Consider the following 22055-nt stretch of genomic DNA (forward strand, 5'->3'; position numbering starts at 1 on the left):
CATACCCAATAGGTTGGAGGGGGGGGAATTGTCCCCCCACCCATCCACCTACCCACACCCCTAACCTATTGCATACACGAAAAATTGGGGGTGTGGATAGGTGGGGGGACAATCCCCCCCCCCAACCTATTGTGTATGCAATAAGTTGGGGGGGGCGAGAGGGGGGAGACCTCCTCTCCTTCAACCTCCTAACCTCTACCTCCTCCCCTCCCCCTCCTTCCTCAATCCACCACCTCTCCCCTCCATCGCCTTCCCCTCCACCTCCTAACCTCTACCTCCTTCCCTTCCCTTGCTACCCCCCTCCACCACCTCCCCCCCTCCATCGCCTCCACCCCTCCATTGCCTCTACCTCCACCTCCTTTTCTTACCCTCCTTTCCCTCTCCACTGCCATGGGCCCTTCACCTTACCCTCCTTTCCCTCTCCACTGCCATGGGCCCTTCACCTCCTAATCTCTACCTCCCTGCAACCGTCAACACCAACATGCATGTGCGTGCGTGAGAGAGAGAGAGAAGCGGGAGGGAGGGAGGCAAGGAGAGAGGAGAGGAGAGGAGGGAGGGAGGGAGAGAGAGAGGAGGGGAGAGGAGAGAGAGGTTGAGAGAAAGAGTTAGAGAGGTGAGAGAGATAGAGATAGAGATAGAGATAGAGAGAGATAGATAGATAGATAGAGACAGAGAGAGAGAGAGAGAGAGAGAGAGAGAGAGAGGTGAGTGATAGAGGAGAGGCAAAAGGGAGATGGAGAAGGTGGACAGATATGAGGGAAAGGAGAGGAGGAGGAGGAGGTCGAGAGTGATGGACGTGGAGGAAGATTTGAAAATGAGGAGGGAGTAGGGATTTTATGGGAGGCAGGAAAAAGTTAGGTTTAGGGAAGCCTTTTAGTTTGGATAAATATAAGTAGCATAACCTTCTACCCCTCCTTCATTCTTCACATTCAATAGTCTTGGCTCTCCTCATCTCAACTTGTTGCACAAATTGGAAATTTTTTTAAAATGTTACAATACGCGAATCGCTTTCCAACCTATTGCATACACAACAACCTCAACTATTAAGCATCTCTCTCTCTCTCTCTCTCTCTCTCTCTCTTTCTCTCTGGTGTTGTCGATTGCGGGGAGGTAGAGGTTAGTATGTTGGTCTTTGTGTGATGGGTCACCTTTCTATTCACAACATGCTCTACTTCTTGGCTGAGGCTACATAAGGGAGGAGGGATGGAGGAGGGGGAGGGGAGGAGGGGGTATTGCCACCCCCACTCTCCCCAACCTATTGCGTATGCAATAGATTGGGGGGAGGGATAGGGGGAATTGCTACCCCCCCCAAACCTATTGTGTACATAATAGGTTTGCAAGGGCAAGGGAGGGGGAGATTCTTGCCACCCCACCACCCCATCCAACCTATTGCATGCACAATAGGTTTGGGGGGGGGATAGGAGATCCCCCCTCCCGAGAGGGGGGGTAAGGGTCAATATACTCTCTCTCTCTCTCTCTCTCACACACACACACACACACACACACACATGCACGCACTGTTATGGATAAATTTGACCAAAAGCAAAAGGCATAAATATGTGTGTGTGCTTGTATGTGTGGCAATAGTATAATAAAATATGGTGTGCATAAGGCCCAGGGTTGAGGTGTTAGGGCATGACCATGTGCCACCCTTCCATGTAAGAGGACCCATAAGGTGTGTTGTACATAATCCGTGGTAGTAATAATATAAAATGTAAAACCAACCTCAATACCTCATAAGTGAGAATAGTCCATATCATACCATTCCTCTTAACAAGGTGTCAAAGTGGGAGTGAATTATTATACTCACATTTATATCAATACATTGCAAAAAGTACAATGATACTGATGATTAGTCTCCAATAAAGAGTTCAATTATATTTAACAATACTTGGAGAAAATCTGTTGTAGAGTGTTTCTCGAAGTTGCCAACATCGTGTCTTCATGCCTTAGATTTTCTAATGCAAACCTATTGGAGAGGTATGCCGACTCACCTGCATCCATCCACAACATAGCACGTTAGAACATGTACACTATGAATTGTGGGATTGCAGGCTTCAATGCCGGCACATAGTTGTTATCCATGTCCCTCCATCTAGATTAGCATAATCAAATCCTAACATTTTACTCTTCAATAGTAATGAGAGGTGGGCAATTAAAGTTATGAAGAAATGTCTATAAAATGTTAGTGAAATCCAAGTAATAAGTGGGAATCTCAAACAAACCATAAATATCGGATTTCCAACCAAGTCCAAGGGAATTCCCAAGTTCAAAAAATCCAGATATAACCTCCATATACTTATACCATTTCTTGATTTCTTGTTGGCATTTTCTAATTACCAGTATCGAAGGACAGACTCCATGCTGTAAGCCCATGGTCCCATTCCAAGTCCAATTTTCCTAAACTTAACAAGTTATCGACTCATGGCGATTAAATGAGAAATGATGGATTTTTCCGCTTATCAAAGTATAAAGTGTAAAGTGTAGAATATCAGAGCATAAAGTGTAAAGTGTTCCTGTTACGATACAAGTTCTCGTGAGATAAAATCACAATATCCACATTGTGAGCTTGGTTAGAGATAGATAGTCAAAGTCAAGACTTTTACATCCAGCCCAACCTTTTACAATTCTAGCAAACAAATAATATATTGCCAAGGGTGTAAAAACTTCCTTTCCACATAAAATTCACTAGTAATATGCAAAAGAATTCTCCTTTAAAATACAACTTAAGGCATTTTCCCAAGAGAATTCACCTAGCACCCTCCTTTATTTAATTTCTTAGATCTCCTAGAGTATATTACATATGTCCTAGTATTAATTAGGGGCATAGTGGTCCAATATGGGTAGGCATCATTAATCTTAGGGGCCTTATTCCATTATATAGTATTAGATCCCATTCATAATATGGTGGTCTCTATGGTATTTCTCTGTCGTGGTCCTGGCCAAACAATCATTTGTAGTGAGGGGGAAGGAGATGTATCCCCCAATGTAATCACTAGGCCATATTTATTTTTAGGGGGATGGGACAAATGGGACAAGTAAAATGTGAATGTTCTTCCTTTGAGATGAAAATGAAACAAATCAAATGAACAATTCCGAATGCTTACCGATACCCTCCCCCATGTTCTTTTCACATCCATGTAGAGCCTTTCTGCCAATATCTTGGGTAGATATAAACTCTTTTGTATCAAAACATTTACCAAAATGAGATACACCCCTAGAGATCAAAGGTCCCCCATGTGTGTGTGTGTGTGTGTGTGTGTGTGTGTGTGTGTATGTGTGTGTGGCCAAGAGTTTGTCGAGGAAGAGTAAGTGTGCAAGAAGAGGGATCACTTGAGGGAACAAGAAGACAAGTTACAAGAGATGCGCACAATGAGACAAAGAAAATTTGAGCTCAACTCGGAGATAGGTTGCTTCATAGAGGCACTAGAAGAGAGTAACATTCCAATTAAAGGCAAGAAAGTGCATACAATAAGGGCTGTTGTTAAGGCCCTTTTTCAAAAAGTCTTGAAGAATTAGGTGTCTAAAAAGCAGCAGGTCTATTGATAAAACATGTGTCCCAAAGTCATCAAAGTTTTATAAAAAAGGTAAAAATCTTTTAGAAGAAGCACAAATGCATGTTCAGGAATCTATTGAAAAATTACAAAACATATGTAGAGGTTTGTAGAAAGTTGTTGTAATGTTTTTAGGTTATTTCCAAAGCAAATATTAAACATGAAAAAGATTTTCTTATTCTCAAATTTATCAAATAATTCCAAAAAATATTTTCTCGTCTAATGGAATTAAAAATTTTGTTGCCAAATAAAACATGAATACACATTTTTGCTTTTTTATTATGTTTATTTAAATAATGACAAAGCATAGGCTTTTTTGGTAATGAATTTTACTTGATGAATCAAAAATTTTGTTGCTAAATAAAACATAAATACACATTTTTGCTTTTGTATTATGTTTATTAAGTAATGACAAAGCATAGGCTTTTTTGGTAATGAATTTTACTTGATCACCATTCGTATTGAAATCTAAATTTTTTTGGAAGTGTCGCCAAAGTCTTTTGCTCCTCAGAACACTCGAGTTACTTTGTTGAACTTTTCATGGGAGTTGGAGTACTAACTTGCCTTTTTGGATTTTTGTTCTTTGACTGCAAGAGAATAGCTTCAATAGTATTGGCCAATGGTGTGTTTCGAAGTCGTGGAAGTAGAGAAGTGTTGGGGGAGTAAAATGCCAAATTACGCGCTGCTTGGGTCATAACATGCGGACATCCTAGCGGTTTTAAGGAGTTTGTTTGAGTTCTTCACCGCAATATCCTGTAAAATTCAATTTTATCAATCAAATTAGGGGGGTGGTCCAACACTAAGGTATACATACAAAAGAGGTTAATAAATCAAAATCAAGTTTAAAAGACCAAATTATTTTTTTTACAAAAGTATACTTTGAAAAAGGGGGTCATCCACTCTCTTGTGAAAAAGTAAACCTTTTGAAGATTAAACCATTGTAGTAATCATACTGACCCAATACTCATGGGGGGTTACTTCATAACCAAATTTAAAAGAACAAGTTGAGATTGTAAGTAACCCTGGAAGTTAAAAAAGTAAAATAATTCAATTAAGGGGGTCATCCCCCCCATGTCAAAAAAGAGGTCAATAAATCAAAATGAAGCTTAAGAGACTAAATTATTTTTTTAACAAGTGTACTTTGAAAAATGGGGGTCATCCACTCCCTTGTGAAAATTTAAACCTTTTGGAGATTAAACCATTGTAGTAATCATACTGACACAATACTCATGGGGGGTTACTTCATTACCAAATTTAAAAGAACAAGTTAAGATTGGAAGTAACCCTGGAGGTTAAAAAAGTAAAATGATTCAATTAAGGGAGTCATCCCCCCCATGTGAAGAAAAGAACAATTTACCTTAGTAGCTAAGTGCATTTAAAACAATGAGTTAAGATTAAAGGGGATTCATAATAGTATTGTAAGCAACTTAGGGGGATACTCCTCTCCTATTAATGAGAAACAATTAAAAAAAGGGGAATATTCCACACCCCTTTAGCAATGACCAAACCATAACATCACATGAATAATCAAAAAATTCTTATGAAGTACCCATGTGCTAAATAGATATTTATTTTATGCAATTAACAATTAAAAGAGCAATAGTTAACTTGAAAGGAATTACTATAGTGTAATTAGGGGCAAATATGTGCATAGTTGTTGTGAGGTCAAACTACGTATGTGTGCAAATGTATTTATTACATGATTAAATATCCCAAGTTTTAATGAAAAAACCATGCTAGAGGAGAACCCAAAAACAAGCTTAAATTAAGGAGTTCTCTTTATCTTTAAAAAATGTTTTAGTCATAGTTAAAAACTAGGGTTAGTTACAAATAGTAAAGTAATTAACACTTACTATGAAAAAAATAACGTAGTTAATAAAGACATCATGGAAAAAACATAACTTCCCTAATAATGTAATATTGTGCTGAGAGTACAAAATGTTTTTTTATTTTATTAGTTAATGTAAGAGTATTTGTAACCGGAGTAGTATAGAAAACTTTGTAACTAAAACCAAACCCAAAAGATTATTAAAGAAAAGTTACACTAGCAAAATAAATAGTACCGAAGGCAAGGGAGTAATTAATATTATTTTAGCCCAAAAGAGGAGGTTAAAAGGACTGTAGTACTAAGGTCAACTATAAGATTGACTTTGAAAGTAAGCATGGCGTGAACAGACGACACAGAACTTGGAAGTTTGTAAAAACAAAAAGGGAGGCGTCCATCAAAAGGAGTAATACCAATGAAAGAAACCAAATCGAGAAAGGGAGTCTGACTACTAGCTGAGGTTCTACGGAAGTGTAGTAAGAGTCTGACTACTAGCTGAGGTTCTACGGAGTCGACGATTATCGGTCGGTATAAGAGGCACCACATCGCAATAGAGACAAATTGAAGCACAATAGCTCCTTTGCTTGCTTGCCGCTTAGCTCATAGTTAATGGTTGCGTAGAAAACTTCAATAGCTTTCTACATTCTGACGGTAGCCACCACCATTTCAAGTACTGATCGCCTCCCATTTTCTTCGTACCTGAATCCGTCATCTACAGTCTTGCTGTAAGCGGTTGTAAATAGTCGTAAATGACGTAGTGCAAGCAGTGCAAGCGGAAAGACACAGAAGATCAACTGCGTGAGGAATTCGTCAGATAAAAATAGAGCAACTGTATGACCTGTGCATTGCGCAAGAGCTTGTAGAAGTACGACCAATGATTAGGAAATATCCCTAACAGAGGCAGTCGACAGCAAAAAACAGCCAAGTCTTACCTGAACAAAACAACGCAACTAAAAGCGCAAAACTGGCAAGTGCGCTGGTTACAAAGGCATTCAACCAAAAGTGCGAGCGGTATGCCAGAAAAGACACTTAGGAGCTAGACGATCGTAACTAGTGAGTGAAAGTAGTTTCATGTGGACAGTTTCCTACAAGAAAACGGTAACATGAACAAACACACTATGGAATAATAAGCCAACCATCGATCCTTGAAGAAAGCGATTAAATGAGGAGAACTACCTACGAATTGGTAGAAGCCATTGGAAGGGAAGATAGAAGCAGCGCAAGAGGAGGAGAAGACACGCGAACAATCTAAAAAGAGCAGAATACCCATTCTATCCCCATAGTTAAATAGGGAGAGAAGGATGAGCACGTATCATAGGCGAGAACGTGGGGTTGTGGGGGAGTTCCAAAGGAACACGAAAATAAATAAGTGGGGAAATTAAAGGCTAAACTGACATGTGTAGGTGCGTAGGTAGGTCTAAAAGAGGGAATTAGCTTATCAAAGTCAATTATAAATTTCATTATCCACATAAATTAAATACCAAAAAACGTGGAAGGCACATTTAAGTTTAATAACCTGCACGCTAGGCTATGCGGTAAGAGTCATTATATTACTACACAGGCCGAGGTGGAGCAAAAAGAGTCATGTAGACCAGTAGGCTTACAACTAAAATTGCGAAGCAAACAAGCACTGAATAAAACTCTAATCACATTCAAAAAGAATTTTGTATCTATGTATAAGCTGTCCATCTTTCATCAAAGTGGAAGTTCCCATAAACCAACAAAAACAAGGTTCCAAGTACTAGAATGCCATAAGATGTCAATCTTCCATCAAGAGATAGTTCCCTACATAAATAACCATAACAGTTTGAAAAAAGAAGTGTTAAAAGATTTTGTAAGCACTGTGTGTGTGCAACAAATGTTAGTGTGTGAGAATTAACTTTGTATGTATGTGTGTGTGTGTGTGTTTGTTTGAAGGTAGATACATATCAGACTAATTTCATCGTTGTTCCATTTCTGTTAAACGTTGCGCTAGTAAGAACACGACGAGGGCCATACCGTTAGCTTTCGTATCAGTAGGTAAGTTAAGCGTCCAAACGTCGTCTAAAACACATGTCCGTAATAGCGGTGTTATAGACTATGTGACCGTCCGCTCTGCTGTAAGCGTTTTCATACCTTCTGGACTTTCGGTCTCCTAATGCGCTAGACTGAGTTGCGCGGCGGACTCTCTTCCGAACTCCGCAGCCCTACAATATCCTCTCAAAGCCTGCCGGTGCCTATTGAGTATCTCGTATTACGAAAAGAGAGAGCGCAGAAAAGAAACGTATTTCTTAACACTAACCACCCGGACCACCGTCTATGTTAATGCATGGCGGGATCTAGATCTCACAAGATGGCATGGGCTCTTGACGAACTCGCACAGTATTTATTGTCGTTCATCCCAACGTGAGCATCCCCTTCATCTTCATCCTAAATGTGGGTGTGAGGTGTTGCGAGAGCACACCTCTCTACTGCTCTCGCTCTCGCTACCAAGGTTGGAACTCTGAGAGAAGAAAGAAAGGAGACTTGCATTATGAGCATCGCAACGTCCATATCTACCCGCGTTTTCGTCGTTGGATGCCGTGTACACAGTTCTTACTTCTTGTCAGGGGCCTCCTTTCAAGGATGGGAGACTCGCCGTTCAGATCTTTATGAGTCCCTGCAGTTCGCGGCCTCGTATGCAGTATTCGCTTTATTGCTCTCTGTCGAATTGTGAGAACAGCTCCCACTGTTCTGCGGAGTTTTCTCGGGGGTAGTGAAAGCACCTCTCGAGTTTAACTGCTCTCAGGTGACTAACTCTCCATTCTCCTACGTTCAATTCGCGTTCCCGCCTCTGTGCATGCTACAGTTTTTTGCTAAAGTGGCCCGTGCATGTATTAGCCCATCATTATACTCCCTTCCAATGGTAGCCTTTTCCTTTCCAAGTGCTTTCCTTCCCAAGTGCTTCTCAATGTCCCTAAGATCCCCTTTACCCATTCCAGGCAATCCTTGTGACCATCAGGTGATTATTGTGGTCCATTGGGGTATGCCGCCCACATCCCAGGTACCTACCTAGACCATATAGATAGTGGCGCACTGTGCACTTGACTCCCCATACATGCCAGTCACTCTACCTTAGGGTGCCTCACTACTTCGTGGATTATTCTATCCACCCCTATGGTCCCGTTATGACTATACCTCTAAGTACATGGCTCCCCTATGGTTGTGGAAGTTAAAAGGGTTCCAAGGGGTTCAAGATTCTAGTTTCCAATATTCTCGTGACTAATAAGTGTATTTAAAATTCAGCCCCTTATTACATATTTTAAGTACACCACAAAGGGGTTGGGGTCCCCCTTCACATGTTTCTCAACGTTTAGCTATTAGGCCCCTTTAAACATTAGTCTCGGATCTCGTATTCGATACATCATATTTATTCTTCCCCTACTTAAATCCATTTCTAGGGGACCTCACTCACCCAAGGGGCCTACGGCTCTTACTTAAATCCATTTCTAGGGGACCTCACTCCCCCAAGGGCGCTACGGCTCTTAATGTCTTATGTTTTATTATTGAGGGGTAGTATCCACTTTTTCTTGGTTTTATAATTCCTATCATATTTGTAGTCCCCAATTCCTTCTTCTCTTCCTATTTAAAACATAATTTCCTATTGGTTGGCTTCTTAGCATGATGCCAACATAGGTGGTACTTCATTAGTACCCACCTTCACCCCATATCAAAGGAGGGGGAAAGGGGGGGGTGTGTGTGTATGTCCGTGCATGCATGCGTGTGCATGTGTGTGTGTGTGTGCGTGCGTGCGCTAAGGTAGATACATATCATGACACTCGTCTCAACCCAACATATTCCACGCTCTTAAGAATAATTCCAATCGTCGTATGCGTCCAAAGACATGCCAAGGGCTGCCCTCCAAAGAGGTGATATGATTGTGACATCTTGGCTTTAATTTCACTAACATCAGTGAGTATCAAATAGTGGGATGATCCACGGAGAGCACATGAAATCCGCAAAGTGCCGGAAGGAATCGCGGCAACATGTTTTTCTCAACAACTTGAATAGGTACCCCAAGTTTGAATTCAGGGGCAATCAATTCATTAGTTTGTGGGGAGGGGGGAAGGGGGGAGGGGGATAAAGGGGGAAGGTCTTGAATTAAATAAAGGGGGAAAAGGGAGGCACAATATTTAGAGGGGGAAGGGGGACTGAGGAGGGGCATCTCACCCGCGAGGAGGGGAGAGGTTGAATTAAATAAGGATGTGCATTAAAGAAGGGGGGACCACTTATGAAGGGCATAAGGAGAAGGGAATATAATATTACTTTATAGCTTGATGGTAGGAATCACAAGTTGGGAAAGGAAATTTTTGGGTTTAAATCTTTTCTTGAATGTTTGGGGAAGACCCCTTGCGCATAGTCTATGCATATAAATTAAGACATGCATAAATAAATTAAACCATAGAGAAACATAGCTTAATTAAAGTGTAAATAAATTAATCCATAGATAAACATAGGTTAATAAAGCCTCCGCAAACCAAAACTAATTGAAATTGGTAGGAGAGGTGAATAGGAGTAAGGAATGATCTCACACGGTCAAAATATTATCCCTATAGCAATCCGAGCCAAACAAATCAGAGAACTCCTACAACAGTTTCCCAATGTGATCGTCGATCCACAGACACCATCCAAGACCATAGCCCCCATTGTTCATTCACTTCGAACTAGAGATTTTCATCCCATCAAAATTGCTCTTTGATGACGATCTCTAAAAAAAATGGAAACAATCAACACAGCCATCAAAGAAATGCTCCACAAAAATTAATTCAACTATCTAAGAGTCTGTACGCCTTTGAACCGCACATAGCAAAAAAACCATCAGAAGATACCTATGGTTTTGCATCGATTTCTAACCATTAAACATAGTGACACAACATGATGTATACTTTTTGCCATGGGTTGAAGACCTCCTTGGCTAGCTATATAATTCTACCTATTTCACCTCTCGACTTGGCAATAGGCTATTGGAAAATTTTGCTCAATCCTAAAGAAACACAGATTAGCATTCAGAACACCAAGAGTATTGAACGAGTTCAACATGATGCCGATTAGCAGATGTGGGTAGCCGAATGGTCAACCTCATTTTCCATGACCTCATCAAACATAAGTCCTAGTGGTGTACATTGACGACATACTAGTTCACTCCAAGACAGGGGAAGAACATGTACAAGTGCTTTGCCAACTAATGGAAAAGCTGCAGTAGTATAGCATGAAGTTATGATTCAAAAAATGCAAATGGACTACTCTCAAGCTGAGATTTTTGGAGTACGTTGTCTTAGTTAATAAAATCAAGATAGGTCCATGAAAGGCAGATGCAGTCATCAATTATGATCAACCATAATTCGTCAAAAAATTACACATATTTCTAGGTATGATCCAATTCTCTACAAGATTATTCCCAATTTTGCACACATAACCAACCCCTTCAAAGTGTTGCTACAAAAAGGTCAACCGTTTATTTGGACTGAAAAGTGCAGATAGCTTACCAAGGGCTAAAGAAATTGGTGGCCAAAGCAATCACACTACATCACCCAGATTTTTCAAAACCATTCTTGCTATGCATAGATGCTTTAGGACATGGCCTTGGTGCAATACCCCTTCAAGAAGACCAAAATTTTGACAACTGTGTACCCATTTACTTCATCAGTCGAAGTCTTTCATAGGCCAAAAAAAACCATTCTACCATTGAGTGAGAACTTCTTGCAATTGTTTGGTCCTTCAAAAGTTGCATCCTTACTTACACTACACATCCGTCATCACAATAGAAATAGACCATAAGCCATTAATCCCCTTGCTCAAGAAACACCATAGGAAAAGATTGCTAACACTATAATGCTTCTCGCAAGTGGGCAGGCAACAAGTATCAAGCAGCAACAATGAAGTATCAAGCCATGACCACGAGGTAAGTAAAAAGCATTCCGGTTTGATAATTTCAAACTGTTTAGACACATAGCCTTCCATTGCACACAGGGCACCACCGGCCACACTCTGAGAGGTACATCACTGAAATAAAAGATGAGTCCACTGAAATGCATGTGATGAACACCTTGAGGAGCTACGCTCCAACCAGTCCCACTATTTCGGCCCCTTCTTCCAAGGCTGTGGCTATTGGGACTATTTGGGCTTAGCTAAGACAAAAAGAATCGGCAAGATATCGTTCAAGTAATGGATCCTCACGGCCTCAAGCCAGGACATAATAGATCAGTGAGGGAATGGTGGCTAGTATGGATTCTTACCTAGGTCTCGACTCCACATTTAGCCAGTTTCTTGGAACCATCTAGCTGCTCTGCCATAGCTATGATTCGTATTTACATGAGTGGTCAAGCATTCGAACTATGAGTGTCTAAGTAGTCCCATGAAGACGTTGCTATTGCCCACAAAATTAGGCCTAAGCGGATGCCTTAAAGTCCATGAAGTGTAAGGACTACACATGTAGTATCTTGGAGTTTTTGCTCTCGTGTGGGCCTTTACACTCTCAGCCACTGTCTTGGAGGGAAGGGAAGATGCACTGCTCTGTCGAGAATCCCCCAAAAGTCCCACAAGAATGTGAAGTTTGTAGGGAATCCCTCTGCACATAGTTCCCCAAGATGCTGACCAAGTTCAAGTGCTTGGGATACCATTCATAGTCCCAACCAATGTAAAGTAACTATTATGTGCCATCACTTTCATGTGAACATATATAATTCTCAATGTTAAATAATTCCATGTTAAATCAATGTCAAAAGCAAAATTCTCCCATTGAATATAAATGCATCTAGTGTTCAAGCATACCCATCATGTGTGTGTGTGACTCAAAAAGTACTAATAATATTGAAGCAATATAACCCATGGTTGAGGTGGATGGCCTCGTGTGTGCACTAAGTAGGTGGTGGTGCATTGTCCAAGGGATATCACTTTATAAAGGAAAAAGTAGGATGAGGATTTTTTCTAGCCCTCAACTTGCTCACTTAGGTGCCATGTATGCATTTTAATAATCCATACATTTGAGTCACCCATGAATTTGATATTTTGTGGAATGGAGAATATGGGTTGCCACACCAGGTTGAGGAGTTTTGGCCCTTATTCTCGTATGGAAAATCCCCACACACACCTTACGCATGTGGCAAGCCTTTTTATTAATGTTGACATTGGCTATAAAAGCAAGCCTTTGCAAGAAGAGAAGGGCAAATTCTCTTCCCTTGGCCTCTCTCCATATTAGTAGCTGCCCCCTTCTCTCCACCAAGAGCTCTCCACCCCTCCCTCACACTCTTGCTCTTTGCTTCATGCTCCATTCCCCTTTGTGGTATTAGAACATCCGAGTAGACTGATTTGAACCCCTAAGGAGGTATGCTTTAAAAATGTTTATTTCCACTTGCTTATTATATGGGATACGAGTGATCATGATACATAGTGTATTATTGAAGATTGCTTTAAAGTGTGAATTTACAATGAGTATAAGCTTTACAATCATGAGCTATAAATTGAGCAATTACATCAAATGGATGCCATGTAAACACTTTGAAAAGCTATTATTTGCTGGTGTAAGAATATGTTTAGGATATGGGGGGCTCAAAAGAAGTCTCAAAAGTGTGTTCGCTTAAAAAAGAAGCTACATGGAACTAGTTGTTGTTCTCAAGCTTTAGCATGCATGTGTACATGGATGTGTGTGTGCCTACGCATGCGTGCATGCGTGCGCATGTGTGTGAAGCGCACCAATGCCAAGTTGAAAATGAGACTCTTATATGCAAAGATGAGCATTGAGACACATATCATGGAGGGTTTTCAATGTGGAAGTATGAAAAGCAACAATCATTATTGAATGTGGGGGGCTTATATATCATAGAAATAGCATACTTTTTGTTGAATTATGGGGCCTTCTAGAAGATGTGGAAGAAATGATTTTGCACTCTCATGATCATTTACCTCATGCACACACTTGCCTAGCATTTCTCTTTACAACAAGTTCATGTCTTTTCCAATGCTTCTTTTCATTTTTAGAAATAACGGTATCTCTCCACATTTGTGAAAGTTTGGCTCGAGAGAGCTCAACATGGCCACAATGGTGGCCATCCAGCATCAAATAAGCCTATGTTAAATAAGGTCTCTTCATTTGAATTGCATAAGGAGAAATGAAAATGAACATATGATGTATCTAACAATATACAATTGAGGATTGAGCAACCTTTTCGTAAACTTCTTATATATGTAAATTCCTCGATTGAGGATTGGCGAGCCTTTTTGCAAAACTTATTTAAGCCTAGCAAGCAAAGCACTATACCAAAGGTTGTGCCCAAACTTTTAGTTTATGTTGCCTTTCATGCTATGTTAGTTAATATATTTTTTGCTCTCCTCAATCTAGTCTTGTGTTCCCCATCCATGTAAAGTCTATTCAATCTACATAGTGTGCACAATGTTTTCCACTAAGATCTTCCAAGGTCAAATTCATGCTCCTTGGCATTTGAAGCAAAGATAAAGAGCACTATGTATTTTTCACTTTAGGCACCTCCACTTTTGGTTATGCATACATTTTTCTCCCTAACCTTATGAATTTGGAGTACTGGTGCCTATGACGATTCGGAGAGGCCACACAAGTCATATGCCACGTGTCCTATGGTTACTGGGAGGCTTTTCCATGGAATAGTTTTGGTTGCTTGACAAAAGGTGCACAAATGCGGCCGAAAGAAAGCAGGTTGAAGTTGCCTGCGAGTGTGAGACACAGCGAGAGATAGACCCAGAGAGCAAGCTTGCTTGTAGAGCGTTGTGGGAAAGAGTATTTTCGTGGAGAATTCGGTGATTAGAGGTACTTTGCACGGCAGATTGAGAGAGAGAGAGAGAGAGAGAGAGAGAGAGTCTTCATTGGCAAGAGCTACAGCAAAATCATTGGAAGAGTTGCACGAGCAGAGAGAGTGAGAGAGAGTCTTCATTGGCAAGAGCTACAGCAAAATCATTGGAAGAGTCAGAGAGAGAGTCTTCCTTGGCAAGAGCTACAGCAAAATCATTGGAATTAGAGTGCCGGGGGGAGAGAGAGAGAGAGAGAGAGAGAGAGAGAGAGACTTTTCCTTGGCAAGAGCTGCTGCAAAATCATCTTTGGATTGGACGAAGAGCTTTAGGAGTGAGCGAGAACGAGAACAAGCTGAGAGCGAGAGCGAGAACGAGAGAAAGAGAGACGCGCGAGAGAGAAGAGTCCTGGTTTGCAAGAGTGCTGCAACATCATCTGATCGGATTCAAAAAGAATTGGGCGAGCTCAGAAGTAACATTTGAGCCCCGAAAATGTCTGAGCTTCGCAGAGATCCCCTCTCCGATCGATGGGTAATCCTGTCTCCGGCGAGAGGCAAGCGGCCTTCCGATTTCAAAGTAGACGGTCCTCCGCCTGCATCACAGCCTGGCCCTTGCGCTTTTTGTCCGCACCACGAAGCTGAAACGGGAGCGGAGCTCTTTGCTTTCCGGGAAGGCCCAGTGACGGATGCCCCCGACTGGCGAGTTCGCGTTGTGAAGAACAAATTTCCTGCCCTCTCGGTGGACTTGGAGCATCGAAACAGCGAAGACGAGGGACCTCTTCGGGGCTGCTTCATGCCTGGATTTGGGTCTCACGAGGTGGTGATAGAGACGCGAGATCATGATATCAAGTTCTCCTGCCTTTCTGTGGAGAGTGCGGAAGAAACATTGAAGGCATTTCGCATTAGAATCAACCACTTTGGAGAGGATAGTCGATTCAAATACGTTCAGGCAAATTCCGTTCCTCAGCGCCCTGCTCTTCATTGCTTCTATCAATCGAATAAGCGGTCTAATAACAACAATGGTTTGCAGGTCTTCAAGAACCAAGGAAATGCAGCTGGAGCATCCATGCGGCATTCTCACAGCCAAATAATTGCACTTCCGATCGTTCCTCCAAACGTTCAGCACGAGATCGCCGGTGCTAAGAGCTGCTATGACGAAACGGGAATATGCATGCTTTGCGACATTGTCAAGCACGATCTTTCGGATGGGAAGCGATTGATCGACTGCAATTCAGAATATGCAGTGATTGCCCCTTACGCGCCTAGATTTCCTTATGAATCATGGATCGTGCCTCGAACTCATTCTTCCAACTTTGAAGATGCCAGCGATGCCCAAGTAAGTGCAGGTGTCATACTATTCGGGTTACAAAAGGCTTTATTTGAAAGATGAAGGTGAAGGTGTGATACTGTTATAAAGTAAAATGAATGTGTCATAGTTAGAAAGGAAGCTTCACCAATCTTAAATCATCGTCCTGAGTTTGGAGTTGAATCAGTCTTGGCAAATGAAATTACCTCCAGCACCTTGTAAGAAGTATTCAGCTTTCAATTCTCAGCCTCCCTGTTGATTCACCCTATCTGTCAAAAACTATTTTTAAGTACAACCCAAAATTGTTTCAAAATTTCGGAGGGAAGTCCATCAGCCCCAACCTGCACCATCATGCGAAGTGATAATGCAATCCTGGCTTTGTGAATGACCTCTCCATACATCCCACAACTACCTGATCAACTTTACTGTCGGCATACGCTCTTCAGAAGCATATCCATTTCTGTGCATCTGTGGTATGCTGCTGTTTTTCTCAAGCTGGGTGGGGAATTGGGCATTACAATTTCTAAGAAATTTTTTGTTGTTTGACGGCATGCTATTCAAGGTTTGCTCTGCCATTGCTTGTACCAAGGGGTTTCTGATGTCATGGTGTCAATATTCTCGGAACCCACTCCATTTTCTCACTTCTCTTCCCTCGAAAGAAACATGCTTAGACGAGGGTGTATGAATATGTTTACATGGTCCTAGCATTGAAAGCCTTGATTGGTAAAGTTTTGTAAGACTTTAGAATCTCCACTTCTCAAGACAAAAAGCTCCATGTAAACTTGACACCAATTGATGAACGATATAGTCCACCTTATTGTGTTGTAGAAATACATCTTATTATCACTTCTTTTTTCTGTGCCAATTTGGTGTTGACCATGTTACTTGGGATTGTTAGAGATTTCAAATCTTCTTACTGTTTCTTTTTACACAGTTGGAAAGCCTTGCAAACATACTCCAGTCAACTCTTAGGAGAATGGATTATCTTTTCAACAATGCTCCTTTCAATTATATGCTGCACAGCAGCCCCTTACATGAGGACTTCCATGTGCCATATTATCATTGGTCTATCCGAATTGTACCACATCTAATCACACTTGCTGGTTTTGAGCTTGGTAGTGGCTGTCATATAAACCCTGTGTTTCCTGAGAAGGCAGCCGCAGATCTACGAGAAATTGATTTAAGTACTGTTGAGATGTCTGCTGGAAATTATTGAGCTCTTCCCTTTCTCCTATATCTAAGGTAATTTTCTACTTTTGTTTGTCTTTGTTCTCTGTTATATTGAAAGTCTAATAATATCTCTGATGTGCTTGTGAGAGACATGTAGGTTTAATTTATGATAAAGCCTGAAATTCGCACATCAGGAAATGATTGATTTTATGCATTACAGGTTCACATTTTCTGTCAATTTCGACACTGCATCACCGTGACATGTGTTGGTGCTTTAGGAATCTGGACATCTGTGTTCAGGTGACAAGGAGCCACCTTGAGCCTTTGAGAAACCTTTTCAACCCATGGAAAACTTGATGTTGAAACATATTTCATCAGAACATTCAAAAATTCATTAGTCTATGCTACCAAAAATATTATATTATATCTTATGTAAGTCATTTGGCACAGGCTCTGTAAGGGCCCAGAGCCCACATAATCCAATCCCTTTGTAATGTAAATATTTTCATGTCATGATCATTTCTGCACTGGGGAAAGGTGATTTTTGAAGTGATGGTTTAATCCCTGACTATCAAATAAGAAACAAAGGGAATCATCATGCAAATTCCTTCCTCTTAAAGGCACAGGCATGGCCCTAATATGAAAAGGTGACTTTATCTGGATTTGTGAGGGTTCCTGGCACTTCTACGCCTAATTCTGATTTCTAGTTATGATTTTTAAAGTATGAAGTTGGTCTGAATTTCTGATGCTCAATCACCATGGCTTAATGAAATTTAATTAGTTGTGGTATAATCTAAATTGCAGATATTAAGGGATACGCTTGTGCAAACCACAAGGGACTGTGAGGGCCTAACTAGATCCTCTAGCAATGGGCAGGGCTCATGGGCAGGGCTCATAGTGCATGAGAGAAGAGGAGGTTGGGATACCTCCATAACTTCAAGGAGGATGTGAAACAAAAAAGTGTGGGGGAAAGGCAGAGAAGAGCTTGAAGAGGGCTAGATGATGGTAGAAGCTTCTTACAGCAAGAGAATTTATTGAAAGAATAGGAGGGGAAGGGAGTGCACATACACACAATGAACTGTACAGTACAATGAAGAAGAAGAAATGAGAGGATAAGGGTTGCTCCCTTTATTCCATTTGATCCTATGAGGACTCCAGTATGTTCAATGGAATTTACCATATTCTCTAGCACCCCCTCCTAAATTGCACTATGCACTAGGTAAGCAGAGGGTGCTTTACAAAAATGCTTTGAATTTCTTAAGTAAAAGATGTTGCTTATTATGATAGCCAAGCTGATGATTATATGATACGAAAGTATGTATATGTGAGAAGAAAGGAGTACACAGAGACTAGCTTGAGCTTCTTCACATTTCTTCTCCTTCATGAACTCCCTATACTATCCATTCTCTCACTCATTCATATTGTATTCCCTTCTTTTCTTAACATGTATTGTACATATCAGAGTATTACAACATATATTTTAACACTTCCCCTCAAAGCTTAGATGGACTTGTTGACCGTGAAGATTTCGGACACGTACATATAGCCGCATTACTTGTGATTAGCGGGGGCGAGTGTTGAGGTTAAAAACTATATCGAACTGCAGCCTTTGAAAGTTTTCCTATGCCTTAGGCTCTTGAGTGGGTATGTCCCACAAAAAAATGATTCACATTCTGAAAAAATGCCTAGTCACCTAAGACTAGGGACTGTGGCAAAAGTTGTATTTGAATTCTTCCATCTATGCCGCCAGCGCATAAGAGATACCCCCTGTCAAAAATCGCGATGTTCAGGATCGAAGGCCTTCATGGTTTCGAAAATTTTCCATGGCATTGTCATCGCAAAGGCATATAGGTAGGATCGACACCTCGATCAATGCTTACTAAACAATATGTTCGCCAAAAAGCCTCGTGTTTGAGAAATGGTATCTGCAACCGAGACTGGAGTCTTGTGTCTGCATCTATTGTAGGCACCTACTTGGTATCGGGGCGCTTGTAGCTGCCTGAGGCGTCCCTTGGATTTTCTCGCCGCCATTTTTGGAAACTCCTTTGGATTAACTCTGTGTGGGCACGCACCTCCATTATGTCGTTACAGCTCAACTGGAAACTTTGGAGATTTCCTCTCCACCTGTTGATGTCAGACACATCATCAATCACCCAGAATGATGTGATGGCCTAATACCATGTGTTGTGGTCTGGCGGGGGCTCTTGCACTAGCTATTCCTCTTCTTCGTGTGGGTGCTGACTGACTTCTTCAATGTCTTCTTTCTCGTACGGGCCCTCGGCGCCCGAGAAGAGTATGGCCTTTAGGATTTTGTTCCAAGTGATAGTGCCCATATCTTATGTACCCTCGCACTGAGAGATTGTTGTTGCATGTGGGTCACAGTGGGTGGTTGTGTCGTGCAGTGACGTAGTGTGTTGTGAAGTGGATGGCTAAGAAGGGTCGGTGGCAGTAGTAATAGTGGAAGTGGGATCTTGGTGAGGTGCAGTATTGGGTTTAGATGGAGAAGGAAGTGGACGGGTGGAATTGAAAATGGCCCATGCGAAATCAGCATCTACTTCACGTAGACCCGTCGGGTATGCTACATGTGAATCATCAAACCGACTAATGCCCATTTGAATCATATTCTATATGGCCTCACGGACATGATTATAGTGGGATATTATGCCGATGGGGTGATAGCATTCACTATTATGTACAATAAGGAGTTGAAACAAGAACTCTGCATCATTACGACCATACTCTTGCAGCCACCGTAGGCTTGCGGCCAAGGTTTGTGGGTCTAGCAATTCACTGGGTTTCAAAAGCTCAAACACAGGGGTATCATTAGTGAAGATGAAGGAATCTTGAATAACTCGAACCCAGGCCATAAAGTTATAGACTATGGGTGGTATTAGAGTGTCAAAATATGAGCATCATCCTAGAGGACGATGTCCACATGAAAATAGGCCATGGCAATGGTAGGATGTGCTTCTCTTATCTTCCTTAAGGCGAGGTTTACCAGACCAGCCATGTGGCAGATATGGGGAGGTTTGGGTATGCATTCTAGAGCTTCGGGGTGGAGGAGGGAGGTTCGGGAAGAGCTGTGAAGGAGGGAGAACGATGAGTGGCTAAGGTGGAACGTTGCGTGACCCCCTCGGTTCACTTGGTGTTTCCCAGCACCTTCTCTATGGGGTGAGCTCAAAGTCATGATACATACTTAGTAAAGTTGCGATAGGCAGCCTTTCCGTCATGGCTCTATCTCCAAATTGAAATTGAATCCTCACTATTATCCAATTGGAGTTTCAGTAGCAAGGATGACTTTTAGATCTGATCTGGTTTGAAACGTTTGTAATTTGATTAGAATTAGAATTATCTGAATAAACACAGCAAATACCTTGCTCATCTTCAAAATCTAAATTAGAATTGGAATCATAATCTTCCTCATGAGAATATTTAGACTCTAAAATCAGGACTCTTTGTTGAAGTTCCAAGATATCAGCAATATATTGATGAGATCTGTAATCATCTCTATGAAATTTGACATACCAATTCTTTGCATTATCAAGCAAAAAATAATAATCCAAAAGCTTATCCAAGAGCTTTATGACTGTTTGGATTGCTTTTTCTTCACATAAAGCTGGAAATATTTTATAGAACTTCTCCAAAAGATCAATGCAATACTTCCTTTGATGGCCATATTTTTTGCATTGCTTGCACAAATACATATAGCACTCTTTCAGACTATGATCAACACTTCCGCATGATGAACATTGCTTTTTTGAATTCTTCTTCTTGAACTTTGCCATGATGATTAGAAAATGAGAAACTTTTGCAATTATACATTAGAAAAATTGAGATAGATGTACCTCTAATTCATGCTTCAAACTATTTGGGCTTTAACTCGAAACTGTGTCGGACTACTTCTTGATAGCCTGACTTTAGGCTGTACATTGCTCCTTGAATGACATGTAAGATTCTACTATAAAATAATCATCCTCTTCATCTGTTGGTTGATTTTGGGCTTCATGCACAGCAATGTTTTGGCTGGAACTTTTGTTGGACAGCCCTTCTTGTTCTGGGATGACGTTTCCTAAGCCTCTATCTACCTAGATAGACTAAATCAGAAGAATTGGATTAGCCACATCTTTATTGACTTGTTATTTTCGTTGCTCTTCCAATTCCTTGATTCATGATGTTTCTCATGTGAACAAGTGCGTGTTTCTTATTTCTTTATTTCATGTTGCTTGAGCCCTTTTCCCCGACTGGTTTTAGATCCGGATTGGTCAACGGCACATATCTGATACTCTGTAATCAATTCTGGTTATTGTGAATTAGGAGACGGATCAGATTTGCTATATCCAAACTCTGAATAATCGGATTCTGATTAGCAAATGGGTCTTGAAAATTCTAGAGAGCAGTTAAATACAAGCAAGTTCAATTCACTGCTATCACAGACTTTTCGAATTCCTCACTTCAAAAATTAAAATCACGGCTTGGATTCGGACTGTACAAATTTGGAGGACATGAATGAGTTGGATTGCTTGATTTTGCTGGGATTGAATCGTTATGCCAGAGAGATCATTGATTAGAAAAGCCAAACTGTGTACCCAGGACATTTATCCTCTTTCATTTGAGCCTCCAATCAGCCTTCGCTTTGGTTATTCTCAATTTGCCTTGAAACTGAGAAACTCCCAGTCTGCACTTCTGGTCATTCTTGACAGCCTCAACCTATTTGATTTATCTATACATTTATGTGGGCGGAATCAAAAAAAGAACACTCATTAAAGGTGATTACCTCTCTCAGAGCCTCCTGCAATAACATTCTCTGAAGAACTCCCTTCTTTATTGAACTCCATTGATTGAATGCTACTCGTGGCTTGATATCCTCATTCATCAATTGTCTGTTGATTCCTTTGAACTTAACTAAATATCTTTTTCTTTAATCAATTGAATGATTCTAGCCTTGAATTTGTCGTTCCTTATGAGAATTAGGATTTAATGTTTGCTACAAATTGAATCAACGATATGAATCTGTCTCTTTCCTTGGGCTCTATTTCTTTAGGACATGATCTCTTTTCCTTGAGTTTGTGGGAGTGCTGCACTCCAACCCACTTCAGAGAGACCTATGCTGAAGTAGTCTCTTCAATTTCCTTCTGTAGCCCATACCAAATCCATAGCTTAACATTGCAACTAGGTGATATGCTTGAACAATAAAAAATGAGAATCAATAACCTCTATGAGAAGGTTCTTCATCGTGTTCTCATTCCCATCTCTTGTTGAAGTCTCTGAGAACTCTTTCATATCCATGCATGGAGATTCCTTTTCTCTCGTGGTGGTTCCTTTCATGTAGGCTCTTGCACCCCTTCCATTTTTAAACTCGAAATTCCCATTTTGATCCGAATTTATTTGTGCCATCAATCTCAAAAGCATTGCTTAATAGGAACAAA

General features: G+C 40.9%; 1 protein-coding gene across 1 annotated transcript; it reads left to right on the plus strand.

Moving 5' to 3' along the window:
• The first annotated feature begins 14060 nt into the window (after positions 1 to 14060).
• On the plus strand, positions 14061 to 17208 carry LOC147906033 (ADP-glucose phosphorylase-like). The gene is made up of 4 exons (XM_087376111.1): positions 14061 to 15102; positions 15184 to 15489; positions 16394 to 16701; positions 16850 to 17208. The coding sequence occupies exons 1-3, from the start codon at positions 14647 to 14649 to the stop codon at positions 16673 to 16675; spliced, it is 1044 nt and encodes a 347-aa protein (XP_087232237.1). The 5' UTR covers positions 14061 to 14646; the 3' UTR covers positions 16676 to 16701; positions 16850 to 17208.
• Positions 17209 to 22055: the final 4847 nt, after the last annotated feature.

The sequence above is a fragment of the Dipteris shenzhenensis genome, chromosome 1, assembly GCF_047967505.1.
Source record: "Dipteris shenzhenensis isolate YYH24624 ecotype China chromosome 1, Dip_SZ_1.0, whole genome shotgun sequence".
NCBI lineage: Eukaryota > Viridiplantae > Streptophyta > Polypodiopsida > Gleicheniales > Dipteridaceae > Dipteris > Dipteris shenzhenensis.